The sequence below is a fragment of the Acomys minous genome, assembly GCF_964271855.1.
Source record: "Acomys minous genome assembly, chromosome: 11".
Lineage (NCBI taxonomy): Eukaryota > Metazoa > Chordata > Mammalia > Rodentia > Muridae > Acomys > Acomys minous.
In genome coordinates this window covers 74,109,282-74,125,038 of record NC_140492.1, presented here as the reverse complement: position 1 = coordinate 74,125,038, position 15,757 = coordinate 74,109,282, and the positions used below count along the sequence as shown (strand labels likewise).

The window sequence follows — 15,757 nt, the reverse complement described above, 5'->3', positions numbered from 1 at the left end:
CTCTGTTGCTGGGAGAAACAACAGCAGCTTGGGAGGAATGGGTGTCTCTCATCTTACACTTCCAGGTCCCAGCACATCACTGAGGGAAACTGAGGCAGGGAAGACAGGTGGGACTACTGAAGAAGGTTGCTTACTGGCTTCCTCATGCTCAGCTAGATTTGTTTGTTTTATGCCTGTGGGTTTTGCCCGCACATGCGTGTAGTGCCTGTGGGGACCAGAAGGCAGCGTCAGACTCCCTGGAGCTGGAGTTGGAGACAGTTGTGGGCTGCCGTGTGAGTGCTGGGGTCGACCCCAGGCCAGAGCAGCCAAGTGAGGCAGTTCTCCAGTCTCAACCAGCTCTTCTACACAGCTCAGCCCTACCTGCCTGGGGACCGTGCTGCCCCCAGTGGGCTGGGCCCTCCCCCTCCCACTTCATCAGTCACGACAGTCTCTCACAGGCGTGGTCGTAGGCCTGTCTGATCTGGACAGCAATTCAATTGAGAATGGGCTGGGAGCAGCAGGGAGGCCCACAGGGCTCATGGCTGACGGGGAGTCCGCACGCACAGCACGCACCTGAGTCCCTCACTTCTCAGGGTACCAGCATGGTTTGGCCATTCAAGAATTCGCAGCTTCTGGGGCTGGAGAGATGGCTCAGAGGTTAAGAGCACTGCCTGCTCTTCCAGAGGTCCTGAGTTCAAATCCCAGCAACCACATGGTGCCTCACAACCATCTACAGTGAGATCTGGTGCCCTCTTCTGGCATGCATGTGTACATGCAGGCAAAACATGGTATACTTAATAAATAAAATTAATCTTAAAAAAAAAAAGAATTTGCAGCTTCTGAAAGTTGTGAAGGCATGCCTGTTTGCTTGGAAAATATTTTTAACTTTCATGTGCGCGTGTGTGCACGCACTCCTGTCTTTATGGACCCCATTTGTGTGGTGCCCACAGAGGACTGAGGAAAGTACCAGATCTCCTGGAACTGGAATTACAGCTATGAGCTGCCTGATGTGGGTAGTGGAGATTAAACCCTGGTCCTCTGCAGGAGCAGCGAGTGTTGTTAGTCACTGTACAGCTCTCCAGCCCTCAGCTTGGAACTGTCAGTTCCCACCAGTGAGCTAAGAACGCCTGTGTCTGTAGAGGTGAGACCCCTTCCTGGTGGACCCCTGGCTGTGCACTGATGCTTTGGAGGACTGTGTGGCCCCCCCAGCCACCCACCAACCCTCCAGAAGCTGACTTTTTCTTGGTGAATCTCAGGGCACCCCCTTTCTGTCTGTCTGGGTGTGTTTGTGCGCACACGGGTGCACAGCTGTGCTTACAGGTGGCTATGAGTGCCCCACATAGGTGCTGGGAATCCAACCGAGGTCCTCTGAAAAAAGCACTATACACTCTCTGCTACACTGTCTCCAGCCCTTCGTCTTTTCTTTTCAGTATAGAGTATATTTAGGAATAGTTGTCCGTTTTAATTTCTTCTGCATTGTGAATCACAGAACAAATGTACTATAAGCAAAAATATATATATATAACTCAAGCACGGTAGCCCCCGGAAACAGGTTCCGGCCTTGGCGTCACAGCTGCTGATTGTCTTTATGTTGGAGATGGGTCTCTTGTGAACGGTGTCTATAGGGCGATCTGATGTCGTCTGCAACCTTGGACTTATAGTGCATTTGCAGTTAGTGTAAGCACTGATGAATAATTGGTTTAAATCTGTATGTGATTCCTATTCCTGTTTTTCTCTCCTCTCTTGAGTCCTCTTAGATAGACCTTTCTTTTTCACTATGTTTCTGTGTGTCTCTTAGTGGGTTTGGAAATTATACACTTCTTTTTTATTCTTACAGGTGTTTCATCAGGTACCCTTCCCGTTACCCTTCATCAGAATCAAAATGTAATTTATAGTGGCTGGAGAGATGGCTCAACGGTTAAGACCATTTCCAGAGGTCCTGAGTTCAATACCCAGCAACCACATGGTGGCTCACAACCATCTATACTGAGATCTGGTGCCCTTTTCTGGCCTGCAGAGGTACAAGCAGGCAGAGTACTGTATATATAATAAATATATAATATATAATAAATATAATATATATGTAAATAAATAAATTTGTTCTTTTTCTTTTTAAATATTTATTTATTTATTTATGTATACAGTGTTCTGTCTGCATGTACACCTGCACATCAGAAGAGGGCACCATATCTCATTATAGATGGTTGTGAGCCACCTTGTGGTTGCTGGGAATTGGACTGAGGACCTCTGGAAGAGCAGCCAGTGCTCTTAACCTCTGAGCCATCTCTCCAGCCCAATTTTTTTTTTAAATGTAATTTATAATGGCATTTTGGTTACTGGTCGGCTACATATATGATGACTGCCCTCAGACCGTGCTGCCTCGTGTGCATGAGGACATCTTTTTTGTTTGTTTTTCAAGACCGGTCTCTCTGTGTTAGCCTTGGCTGTCCTGGACTCACTTTGTAGACTAGGCTGGTCTCAAACTCCCAGCGATCCACCTGCCTCTGCCTCCCAACATAGGGACATTTTATATGCAATGAAAATTTCCTCTGATCTCACATTTCTCAGAAATTAATCAATCTGTAATTAAACAATACTGTCTTTGTGGGAAAATTGAGGGACTCTGAATTTGTTTTTTGTTTGTTTGTTTTTTGTTTTTAGAGATAGGGTTTCTCTGTGTAGCCTTGGCTGTCCTATAACTCTTTGTAGACCATGCTGACCTCGAACTTACTGAAATCCGCCTGCCTCTGCTCCTGAGTGCTGAGATTAAAGATGTGCATCAATGTACCTGGCGAGGGATTCTGAATTTTTTACTTCTGACTTATTGCTGTCATTTGTTGCCATTGGATCTTTCTTTCTTTCTTTTCTTTTCTTTTTTTTTTTTTTGAGACAGGGTTTCTCTGTGTAGCCTTGACTGTCCTGGACTCACTTTGTAGACCAGGCTGGCCTTGAGCTCTCTGCGATCCACCTGCCTCTGCCTGCCAAGTGCATCACCACACCTGGATCCTTTATTAATATTTTACTACAGTAAAACTTTTACATTGTGTTAAGTGTCATTTTGCCAATCTTTTTGTTTGCTTGTTTATTAGAGGGTGGTGAGAAGGACAGAGTTTTGTCAGGTAGCCCAGGCTGGCCCAGAACTCTGGGTCCTCTTGCTTCAGCCTTCTGGGAGCTGGGAGTACAGATGGGAGCCTACACCTGACTCTGGTTTTTCCAGACAGGGTTTCTCTGTGTAGTCTTGGCTGTCCTAGAACTCACTCTGTAGACCAGGCTGGCCTGGAACTCACAGTGATCCACCTGCCTCTGCCTGCCGAGTGCTGGGATTAAAGGCGTGCGCCACCACACCCAGCTTGTTTCCAAAGTCTTAATGGCACCTTCTTGATGACTGTCTAGATCCACTGTTTATATGCTGTCTGGACAAGTTCGTGGCTTTCCCCTGTCTCCTTCGGTGCTCTCCACTTTTCCTTGTTCTGTGTCTGGTCGTGACTTTATTTTTGTTTCTCCTGCTTTGAATTTAGCTCAGACACTTCCAATGTCTCTTCAGTCCTGGCAACACCGTCATTATTTTCCTTGAGTCATCTTGAGTCTGCTGCCTCGCGTCCCACTGTGGTAATGGTCTTTCTCTCCGGGTCTTTATGCCAAGGCCCACATCTGCCTTCATGTATCTCTGTAAATGGAACAAGAGAAAGTCCTTACTTGTGTCCAAGGACTCAAACATGGAGCCTTCCTGAGTCCCCAGCAGTCTGGGCTGTTCTTGGTGCTGGTGCTTTGTTTTCCTGGCTGTGGAGTGGGGGTGGGGCGACTAGACATGTGGTCCACCACACTGAGCCATATCCCCGCCCCCTTGATTACCTTGTTACTGTTACATTTACTATTTAATCCACTGGGAGTCGGGCCATGCCACAGTGTATGAGCGGAGGTCAGGGGCCACTTGTAGGAGTTGGTTCTCGCCTACCATGAAGACCCTGCTGTTCCAACTCTCGGCTGAGTTCTGTTGAGGCAGTGTGGGCATGTCAGTGAACTGAGAGGCAGGGCAGTGTGAGTGTGTCAGTGAGCTGAGAGGCAGGGCAGTGTGGGTGTGTCAGTGAACTGAGAGGCAGGGCAGTGTGAGTGTGTCAGTGAACTGAGAGGCAGGGCAGTGTGGGTGAGTCAGTGAACTGAGAGGCAGGGCAGTGTGGGTGAGTCAGTGAACTGAGAGGCAGGGCAGTGTGGGTGAGTCAGTGAACTGAGAGGCAGGGCAGTGTGGGTGTGTCAGTGAACTGAGAGGCAGGGCAGTGTGAGTGTGTCAGTGAACTGAGAGGCAGGGCAGTGTGAGTGTGTCAGTGAGCTGAGAGGCAGGGCAGTGTGAGTGTGTCAGTGAACTGAGAGGCAGGGCAGTGTGGGTGTGTCAGTGAACTGAGAGGCAGGGCAGTGTGGGTGTGTGTCAGTGAACTGAGAGGCAGGGCAGTGTGGGTGTGTCAGTGAACTGAGAGGCAGGGCAGTGTGAGTGTGTCAGTGAACTGAGAGGCAGGGCAGTGTGGGTGTGTCAGTGAGCTGAGAGGCAGGGCAGTGTGAGTGTGTCAGTGAACTGAGAGGCAGGGCAGTGTGGGTGTGTCAGTGAACTGAGAGGCAGGGCAGTGTGGGTGTGTCAGTGAGCTGAGAGGCAGGGCAGTGTGAGTGTGTCAGTGAACTGAGAGGCAGGGCAGTGTGAGTGTGTCAGTGAACTGAGAGGCAGGGCAGTGTGGGTGTGTCAGTGAACTGAGAGGCAGGGCAGTGTGGGTGTGTCAGTGAACTGAGAGGCAGGGCAGTGTGGGTGTGTCAGTGAACTGAGAGGCAGGGCAGTGTGGGTGTGTCAGTGAACTGAGAGGCAGGGCAGTGTGAGTGTGTCAGTGAACTGAGAGGCAGGGCAGTGTGAGTGTGTCAGTGAGCTGAGAGGCAGGGCAGTGTGAGTGTGTCAGTGAACTGAGAGGCAGGGCAGTGTGGGTGTGTCAGTGAACTGAGAGGCAGGGCAGTGTGGGTGTGTCAGTGAGCTGAGAGGCAGGGCAGTGTGAGTGTGTCAGTGAACTGAGAGGCAGGGCAGTGTGAGTGTGTCAGTGAACTGAGAGGCAGGGCAGTGTGGGTGTGTCAGTGAACTGAGAGGCAGGGCAGTGTGGGTGTGTCAGTGAACTGAGAGGCAGGGCAGTGTGGGTGTGTCAGTGAGCTGAGAGGCAGGGCAGTGTGAGTGTGTCAGTGAACTGAGAGGCAGGGCAGTGTGAGTGTGTCAGTGAACTGAGAGGCAGGGCAGTGTGGGTGTGTCAGTGAACTGAGAGGCAGGGCAGTGTGGGTGTGTCAGTGAGCTGAGAGGCAGGGCAGTGTGAGTGTGTCAGTGAACTGAGAGGCAGGGCAGTGTGGGTGTGTCAGTGAGCTGAGAGGCAGGGCAGTGGAGCTGAGTTTGTAGCAGTTGAGTACATGGAATTCAGAGGCAGTTTTACCTGGACGGTTGTACAGAGACAGCTGATAACAGGTCCGGCAGGGGAGTGAGCAGGAGCCAGAAGCTTACAAATGATTGCTAGACTTAGCTTGAGGCTCCCAGTTAGAACCTGAGAGAGAAGCCAGATGGAATCAGTCATCTTGGAGAGGCATTTGAGCCATAGCAGCTGAGTTGAACCCGCCAGCCAGAGTTCAGAAGAACTGGAAAGGGTGAAAGCCATTGTCTCTTACTTTTAAAAAAAGATGCACTAGAGAGATGGCTGAACCATCAAAAGTTTGAACTTGTCCATTGGAGGGTCGGTCCCAGTGATTTGTCATAGGCTCAGATTAAAAGCTGACTTTTGATATATTAAACTCTTTTTCTTGTTGTTGTTGTTTTGTTTTGTTTTTCGAGACAAGGTTTCTCTGTGTAGCCTTGGCTGTCCTGGACTCACTCTGTAGACCAGGCTGGCCTTGAACTCACAGAGATCCGCCTGCCTCTGCTTCCTGCGTGCTGGGGATACAAGCGTGCGCCACTATGTCCGGCTTACTTTTGTGTTGTAACGTATGGGTTCTCTGACTGCCTGTACGTCTGCATGCCAGAAGAGTGCATTGGATCCCACTGTAGATGGTGGTTGGGAACTGAACCCAGGACCTCTGGAAGAGCAGTTAACTGCTGAGCCATCTCTCCAGCCCCATTTACTTTCATCTTTAAAAAAGATCATCTTTTTGATCATGTATATATGGTATGCGTACGTGAGTGGCCAGTGCTTGTGGAAGCACTGGGCTGGGCCCCCTGGTTCTGGAGTTACAGCAGTTCCTAGCCTATGTTTCTGAAATAGCACACTTACAACATTAGATAATTTGTTTGACATATGTCTAAATACTTAAGTCTCAGAGGAGACTGAGAGAGGAGATTAAAGCCAGCCTGGGCAAGAGTGAAACCCTGTCTGAAAAAACAGACGCAATCTTGGGCTCAGTGGCCAGCTCACGCTTCCCATGGACAGGCGCTGGTCTTGACCCCAGCACTGCAAAATCAAACGAAAAGGGTTAGAGCTTTAACTTTTAGGCCTGCCCTACTTTCCAAAGTATCTGCATCCTAGGCAGACCTGCTCCCGCGTCTGCTGCTGTCAGTGTAAACCGGGGCTGTCTGATTTGCTTGCAGGTTGCACTGGTTTTTTCTTGCCCCAGTGTGTGGACAACTACCACACACCCTTCAGATCAGCAACGGCTCTTGCGTGTGTTTTCCAGTGTTTCTTTTGTCAGAGAGTCCGACAGAGCCGTAGCTCCTCCAGAGCTGGCCCGGAGCTGAGTGGCGAGCGCCCAGCAGACATGGTGAAAATGACCAAGTCCAAAACGTTCCAAGCTTACCTGCCGCATTGTCACCGCACTTACAGCTGCATCCACTGCAGAGCCCATCTGGCCAATCATGACGAGCTCATCTCCAAGGCAAGTGGTTTGGACTCAGAACTCATGGATGGAGGCCAGCCCACGCCTCTAGTCCCAGCATGCGGGTGGCAGAGGCAAGAGGATCTCTGCAAGTTCCAGGCCAGCCGGGGGTGCATAGTGAGACCTGCCTAAAATAAATAAATAAATAAATAAATAAATAAATAAATAATTCCTGAGTCTGATGACAAGCAGAACTGTTTAGGAACTGCAGGGCTTTGGGAACGGGAACCTGGTGACAACTGCCGTTTGCCATGATCTGTCACCTGAGCCAATAGTCAGAGCCAGGCACATTTTTCTGCAGCATACCAGGCCCATCTGTCGAGGCAGGGGGAGCAAAGGAAACTTGAGAAATGGTTTTGATGTTGGTTGTTTTCAAAATTTCATGAAGCACAGAAGTGTGCTAGCAAATGACTAATTTGAAACTTACTCACACTGAGCCAGGCATGGTGGTGCACACCTTTAATCCCAGCACTCAAGAGGCAGGTGGATCTCTGAGTGCAAGGCCAGCCTGGTCTACAAATCGAGTCCAGGACAGCCAGGTCTTCTTACACAAAGAAACCTTGTCTCAGAAAACTAATAAACAAACAAGCAAATAAATAGAAACTTACCCATTGCATTAGATAAGCATTTCAAGTAATAAACTTCTTAAAAAATACATAGACTGGCCAGGTGTGGTGGCCCACGCCTTTAATCCCAGCACCCAGGAAGCAGAGGCAGGTGGATCGCTGTGAGTTCGAGGCCAGCCTGGTCTACAAAGTGAGTCCAGGACAACCAAGGCTACACAGAGAAACCCTGTCTTGAAAAACTAAAACAAACAAACAAAATACATAGACCGCCAAGAGGCAATGAACCTCGCACCTGAGCTCAGGATGACACGGTGCCTTTAGCTCTGTGTTCCTGTAACAAGGTACAAATAGCTTAAAGAAAAAACTTTTGTCTTACGGTTTCAGATTTGCATGAGTGGCCAGCTGTCCCTTCCCCCACGCTAGGAGCATATGGCAGAGGAGAGAGAGAAAAAAGGAAGAGAGTGTCCCCTTAACCTAGGAGGTTTAGCTTCCTCCCAGTGTCCCCCCCTCCTAAGGTTCCCTTGGCTCCCAGTAGCAGCTCTCCTAGGACCCACAAGGACCTCTGGAAAACATTCAGGATCCAGCAACAGCAACAGCCATGGCCAGCTCTGTCCTGAGTGGTCCTGAACCCGAGCGGCACACCCATCCCAACAGAAGGAGACTGCAGCACACTGGAAAACAGGACCACTCCCGAGAGCTCAGCAGTCTGCTCCCACGTCTCCCACCTCCATGAGAGCTCAGCAGTCTGCGCCCACGTCTCCCACCTCCATGAGAGCTCAGCAGTCTGCTCCCACGTCTCCCACCTCCATGAGAGCTCAGCAGTCTGAGCCCACGTCTCCCACCTCCATGAGAGCTCAGCAGTCTGCGCCCACGTCTCCCACCTCCATGAGAGCTCAGCAGTCTGCGCCCACGTCTCCCACCTCCATGAGAGCTCAGCAGTCTGCGCCCACGTCTCCCACCTCCATGAGAGCTCAGCAGTCTGCGCCCACGTCTCCCACCTCCATGAGAGCTCAGCAGTCTGCGCCCACGTCTCCCACCTCCATGAGAGCTCAGCAGTCTGCGCCCACGTCTCCCACCTCCATGAGAGCTCAGCAGTCTGCGCCCACGTCTCCCACCTCCATGAGAGCTCAGCAGTCTGCGTCCACGTCTCCCACCTCCATGAGAGCTCAGCAGTCTGCGCCCACGTCTCCCACCTCCATGAGAGCTCAGCAGTCTGCGCCCACGTCTCCCACCTCCATGAGAGCTCAGCAGTCTGCGCCCACGTCTCCCACCTCCATGAGAGCTCAGCAGTCTGCGCCCACGTCTCCCACCTCCATGAGAGCTCAGCAGTCTGCACCCACGTCTCCCACCTCCATGAGAGCTCAGCAGTCTGCGTCCACGTCTCCCACCTCCATGAGAGCTCAGCAGTCTGCTCCCACGTCTCCCACCTCCATGAGAGCTCAGCAGTCTGCGCCCACGTCTCCCACCTCCATGAGAGCTCAGCAGTCTGCTCCCACGTCTCCCACCTCCATGAGAGCTCAGCAGTCTGCGCCCACGTCTCCCACCTCCATGAGAGCTCAGCAGTCTGCTCCCACGTCTCCCACCTCCATGAGAGCTCAGCAGTCTGAGCCCACGTCTCCCACCTCCATGAGAGCTCAGCAGTCTGCGCCCACGTCTCCCACCTCCATGAGAGCTCAGCAGTCTGCGCCCACGTCTCCCACCTCCATGAGAGCTCAGCAGTCTGCGCCCACGTCTCCCACCTCCATGAGAGCTCAGCAGTCTGCGCCCACGTCTCCCACCTCCATGAGAGCTCAGCAGTCTGCGTCCACGTCTCCCACCTCCATGAGAGCTCAGCAGTCTGCGTCCACGTCTCCCACCTCCATGAGAGCTCAGCAGTCTGCACCCACGTCTCCCACCTCCATGAGAGCTCAGCAGTCTGCGTCCACGTCTCCCACCTCCATGAGAGCTCAGCAGTCTGCGTCCACGTCTCCCACCTCCATGAGAGCTCAGCAGTCTGCGCCCACGTCTCCCACCTCCATGAGAGCTCAGCAGTCTGCTCCCACGTCTCCCACCTCCATGAGAGCTCAGCAGTCTGCGTCCACGTCTCCCACTTAACAAAGAAGCCTCTGGTCCACAAAGGCCCCTCCCTTTAAAAAAGGGGTCTACACAGCCCTCATCAGCCCCGTCTGCCTGTCTCCCGTGTGCTGCACAGATCTCTGAGTTCGAGGCCAGCCTAGCCTACAAAGTGAGTCCAGGACAGCCAGGGCTACACAGAGAAACCCTGTCTTGAAAAAAAAAAAAAAAAAAAACAAAACCCAAAAAACAAAAAAAAACAAAGCCAAACAAAAAACTCCTCCACTAAGATGTTAGTGTACTATGTTGAGATCCGCCTGCCTCCAGCTCCCAAGTGCTGGGATTAAAGGTGTACACCGCCACACCGGCCCCATTTTTAAATTTTTTAACAAGATTTTTTTGGTCTGTTTTGTCTACATGGATCTATTGCGTACCTGGTGCCCGTGAAGGCCACAAGAGACTATCACACACACACACACACACACACACACACACACACACACACACACACACAGAGCAACTAGATAGCTGTGAGTCATCAATCCAAATGGCAACTGTCCTGGGCATTCTTAAAACCCAAGTTAAAGCATTTTTCCTACCTCAGCCTCTTTTGAGTAACTGGGGCTGCAGGTGTGCCCCCAGTGCCCAGCTCTGGTTTGCTGTGACTCGATAGTGCAACGCTTGCACAGTGGTAACGAGGCAGAATTGTCCCTTGGAATTGTGCTTTTGTAACCTGTCCCAGCAGGTGCACAATATAGCTTTGGGATTGCGCTTGGGGTGGGGGGTGACTGCACCTGTTCCTCCAACATCCAGAAAGCAGAGCTGGCTGGCCTTGCCTGACCCCCTGCTAAGACTCGCGCCTCTTTCTTCTTTTTGCAGTCCTTTCAGGGAAGTCAGGGACGAGCCTACCTCTTCAACTCTGTGTGAGTACGTGCTGTCTCTCTAGTGTCTGTCCCTCTGCCTGAAATGTGTAACTGAGCTGCCCCAGACAGTGCCTTCATCAGCTGGGAGACTCAAGCCTCTGCGTCTGTGCTTCCGAAAGCACCGGTGTGTCAGAGTTGAGGATTCCCATGCGGGCTGGGTAGGGTTGTGTAGTACAGTGCTCGCTTGGCATGGAGGAGCCCCAGGTGGGGGTGGGAGAGCTGAGAAGCCTGGGATGACCAGGAAGTCTGTCTCTGGTGCGCTCAGTGGTGTGGGGGAGTGGGAAGGGCACTGGTGAGGGACCCTCTGGCACAGTCACCCCGTGTCTTGCAGGGTGAATGTGGGCTGTGGCCCTGCTGAGGAGAGAGTCCTTCTAACCGGGCTGCATGCCGTGGCCGATATCTACTGTGAGAACTGCAAGACTACGCTCGGGTGGAAATACGTGAGTGCCTGGAGCTGGAAGGGATGCAGCAGGTTCTCATGAGGGTAGAGCTGCCCCAGCACACATAAAAGCCCCGACTTCTGTCCCTACAAGGGCAGAAAACTGGCCATGGAGCCCGTGGGTAAAAGCACATGCGGCCGAGCCTGACAACCTGGGTCTGGTCCCTGGAGCCACATGGTAGAGAGAGAGAGAGCAAGCTCTTGCTTTGAGCTGGTTTTCCTTTGAGCACCACAGCACACAAATGCACAGACACACAGTTTAAAGACAATAAACAAACACGAGTGGGCACTGGAGAGGTGGGCATATGGCTCAGAAGTTCTTGGGGAACAAGATGCTGTCTCAAAGATTGCAAGCTCCCAGCATTCCCTTCAACACTACAGGACGAAGCATGCCGTTTCCACCAGTGCCACTGTTCAGGCCAAACTGAAGCTCCCTCAGCAAAGGACTGTGATGTCCCTCAGCACAGGGCCGTGGTGTCCCCAGGTCCTCCCTCAACACATAAATATGCTGGTTTGATATCTCAAAATTGACCAATTTGTCACTCTTGGCCTTTGTCTTACTTCCAACCTGGGGTCTGAGCACCCCTCTACTGCGAAGGCTAGATGCCATCCACAGCCAGCCTGTGTCTGCAGCCTGCTGTGGTTCTGTGGACATCGGCTTGAGCAGCTCTCCAGGTCTTTCTCTGCTTCAGCTTATCTTTTTTTTTTTTTAATTAATTTAATTTAATTTTTTATTTAGTATGTATACAGTCTTCTGCCTGCATGTACACCTGCAAGCCGGAAGAGGGCATCAGATTACATCATAGATGGTTGTGAGCCACCATGTGGTTGCTGGGAGTTGAACTCAGGACCTTTGGGAGAGCAGGTGACGCTCTTAACCTCTGAGCCATCTCTCTAGCCCTTCAGCTTATCTTATAGAAGGCACCAGGCCAACTGTGATGACGTACCCCGACTGGCATCCAAACATCTATGGCCTGTCTTGTGGGCTTTTTTTGTTTTTTGTTTTTTGTTTTATTGTACACGAGTGCTTTATCTGCAGAAGAGGGCATCAGATCACATTATAGATGGTTGTGAGGCACCATGTGGTTGTTGGGAATTGAACTCAGGACCTCTCTGGAAGAGCAGGCAGCGCTCTTAACCACTGAGCCGACTCTCCAGCCCAATTTTTTGGTGTTTTTTGTTTTTTGTTTTTGGCATGTGTTTGTGATGTGCACATTCCACATGCATGTCCCCATGTGTGCGCCTGGAAGTGGCTGAGGTCAGGTGTCTCCTCAGTATCTGCTCGATTTGCTAAGGCAGTCTCTTCCCAAATCTAGCACTGCCAAATCCGGTTGTCTTTAACTTAGCCGTCCTGACCCAGGAATCTCCTCTCGGCTCCTTAAACTCTGGTCACAGGCAGCTGCCACACCTGACCTGCTCACACATGGCTTTAGGGAACTCTAGTCCTCATGAGCTACTGCAAAGGACCAGACACAACCCCACAAAGCATGAAGCTCTGGGAGACCCAGCCCTGCAGTTAGTTGGCCCTCTTTCATCTCTGCTGTGGTCACTGCAGCATGCTGCTCACCACTGCAGCTCCTGCTGGGCCTGGCCAGGCCTCCTCCCTGACAAATGTGTGTCCAGCACCTCCCAGGCCTGTGCTATGTAAAATGCCAAGGGAGCAGCCATGGTCAAACTCCCATAGAGGGTTAGTTCATGGGCTGGAAAGATGACTAAGCTGGTAAAGTGCTTACTATGCATGTAAAGAGCAAAGTGTGGCAGCATATGTCCGCAGTGGTGAGGAGGCAGGAACAGGCCACTGGCCAGCCACCTAGTTCATCAGTGGGCCCTAGGTTAAGTTTGTCTCAAAAGATAAAGTGGAGAGGAGAATAGAGATGGCTCAGCAGTTAAGAACACCAGCTGCGGGGCTGGAGAGATGGCTCAGAGGTTAAGAGTGCTGGCTGAGAACTACAGAGGTCATGAGTTCAATTCCCAGCACCCAGATGGTGCTTCACAGCCATCTATAATATGATCTGATGCCCTCTTCTGGCATGTAGGTGTACATGCAGGTAGTATTTATAGAATAAATAAATCTTTTAAAAAACAAAAAACAAAAAACACTATCTGCTCTTCCAGAGAGCCCAGGTTCAATTCCCAGCACCCACATGGGGCAGGCAGCTCACACAGTTCAGGGGATCCAGCGCCCTCTTCTGTCCTCCATGGGAACTTCACATGTGTGGTCCACAGACATGCAAATACACCCATACACATACAAATTAGAAAGTTGAGCCAGGAGGTGCACGCCTGTAATCCCAGCACTCCCGGGGAATGGGGGGCAGAGACAGGCGGCTGTCTGTGAGTTCAAGATTACAGAAGTGAGTCCAGGACAGCCGAAGCTACACAGAGAAACCCTGCCTCAGAAAACCAATATAGTTAAATAAAATAAGAGCTAGCAGGATGGCTCAGCAGATGAAAACACTCGCTACAGATGTGGTGACCTAAGTGACATCGCAGAACCCATGATGGAAGAAGAAAAGACTCCAGAAGGCTCCATACATGTGCTATGGCACACATCTGCCCCATTCCATAATAATAATTAATAAAACTTTCAAAGCATAGGACAATCAAAATGCCCCAGCTCAGACTCCTACACACATAGAAATGCACAGCACAACCTCATCTGTGTGCCACTGATGAGTCTTCAGACCTGAAACACCCACGTACAGTCACTGCCATGTGAGCAGTGTTTGTGGTGCTGAGGGGGCAACCCAGGCCACAGACATACTAAGCAGCACACACCAGGCTACACCCCAGCCCTAGGGACAGAACTGAGCTAACACCGCTCACAGATGTAAGTGGGTCAGTGCCCAGCTCAGAGACAGCGAGTGGGGACAGTGCTACTCCTGTCGCTGGTTCCCACAAGTGTAGTAAGGCAGAACACAGTGTCCTGACCCCTCCTCTCCTCTCCCTCAGGAACACGCCTTTGAGAGCAGTCAGAAGTACAAGGAAGGGAAATTCATTATTGAACTCGCCCACATGATCAAAGACAACGGCTGGGAGTGAGCAAGCGCCCCTCTCCCGTCTGCACGCTGTCATGGAAGCTGGGTAGAAGTAAGACCTAGGTTCTTGCCGACAATACTTTTTGAACTTAAGCTCACAGGCCAATTTGAATACTTGAAGGCCTCTCTCTAGGCTGTCCACTTGGGTAAGGTGGCCCATCTGCGTCCCCTTCATGTACACTGCTGTTCCTTGAAGTTTGCATTCTTTTTCTAACTTAAGTTGTAGAGAAAGAATTAACCAACTGATGACTCACCTGAGTTAATACCGTCTTTTACCCTACGCCTTCAACATAGTGTGGCTGTGTTTTCACCAAACCAAGACCCTAAAAGCCCAGAAGCAGCGTCTCCTTCACAAGCAAAGGCGTAGTGAGCAGAAGTAGTCAACAAAGTGAAATGTGGAGGATGTTGCTTCAAGCACTGAAAGCACCCACGGCTGGCATGTTAGACTATGGAAGAAAGCGTTCAGTGACGAGCGTGCTGTCCCAGGCCTGCCGCAGAGGGGAGGGGACGCCCTCGGCTCTGCTGCAGCAGCCGCGCGGCGGCTCATATGTAGGGCTGGTCCCTGTCATAGAGAAGCAGGCAGGGCTCCATATATACCCTGGATGTACTTGAAGTAGTTAGTTACACATACAGAGGCCAGAGCCAGGAGGAAGAACTTCATAAGGTTTTTTCCATAATAAAGTAAGAGTTAGCTTAGTGTGGGAGCTACCTTTCCTGCCTGGAGTCACCTCAGTCATGACCTGACAGGGAAGGGTCTGGGCCCAGCCCGCAAGCCCTGGGTAGTTCAGATTTAAACCACAACCCATCACCCCCCACGCATCTACAGAGAGTGGCCAATCTGCAGAAGATGGAGGCTAGAACTATTCCCGGGTAAATGGCAACTTTTTGCCGCAGACCCAGGGCAGAAGAGCAGGAATAAGGCTGAGGAAGGCCGAGAGCCCATGAGCCTCATGAACAGCATTAACAGGAGAGTGCTCAGCCCCACTTAGGGTGTGGTTAGCTGAACTGCCCCAAACCAACCCTCTCAGCCCAGACCTCAGTCAGCTGCCGCAGCTCACTGCCCACTCCACGCTGACACTTTGGTGCCATTTCTTTGCCCAAGATTGAAAGCCTAGCTAGCCAAAAAAACGCCCGGGCAGTTGGGAGACATTTTTGCATGGCCTGTGAACTTCTCTGCCTGGTCGTAGCCCGCACTGCTTTCTCCCCAACTACTTCAGGGCTCCCTCCAGACTAAGGCTGGCCCACAGCAAGGTTGCTCCACTCAGTAAGGTAACTGCTGAAACCCAGGACAGGCAGAAGTAGTGTGTGTGTGAAACCTAGCAGGGCCCTATCTAGGAATGAACACTAGTCAGCAGACGGCCAGCCCAAAGTGGACACGTCACCCTGGCTAGTTTTTAACTCTTATAAGTGGGAACTTGTTGGCTGAGAAGAGGGAGACCTGTCACCAGCGGGAGGAAAGAACGGCATCCTGAGTCTGTACCTATAGATGACGCTTCGCTTAAATAGAAGAATCTTCGAGAATTTTCCTAACCAGTTTTTGTATATACTATTCACAACTTTGTGTCCTGGGCACTCTTTCTGCCCCTGTACTTGAGCACTTTGCATTGTGTTTTGTGATAGACAGCACCGACTGGGAACTTTTGCTAGACTCTTTATGACTTATTTTGTATTGGGGGGTCATGGATACCAACAAAACTTTTACCAAGTTCTTTTTGATTTTGTGTTGGCCTTCTGTGAAATATAAACTTTTTAAACCAAAAGAACTGACCGTGAGCTGGCTTCAGGGGAAGTGACCCGAGACCACACGGAGGTATGCTGGTGAGCTGTCGCTGGCCCGCCTCCCTGCATTTCTAGGCCGCGCCATTCTGTGAACGTTTTTTATTT

The 15,757-nt window shown here is 51.1% G+C and overlaps 1 protein-coding gene across 2 annotated transcripts in view; it reads left to right on the top strand.

The window, feature by feature from the left end:
- The window catches only part of YPEL1 (yippee like 1), a 19,934-nt gene extending 4,298 nt beyond the window's left edge, over positions 1-15,636 (top strand). The window contains exons 2-5 of one of the 2 annotated variants that reach the window (XM_084801925.1): positions 6,572-6,855; positions 10,353-10,396; positions 10,728-10,836; positions 13,788-15,636. In XM_084801925.1, coding sequence (XP_084658051.1) covers positions 6,739-6,855; positions 10,353-10,396; positions 10,728-10,836; positions 13,788-13,877 — 360 coding nt within the window. In that variant the 5' untranslated portion in view covers positions 6,572-6,738 and the 3' untranslated portion in view covers positions 13,878-15,636. The remainder of the gene's footprint in view (positions 1-6,571; positions 6,856-10,352; positions 10,397-10,727; positions 10,837-13,787) is intronic. The other variant, XM_084801926.1, reaches the window with a different exon arrangement.
- Positions 15,637-15,757: the final 121 nt, after the last annotated feature.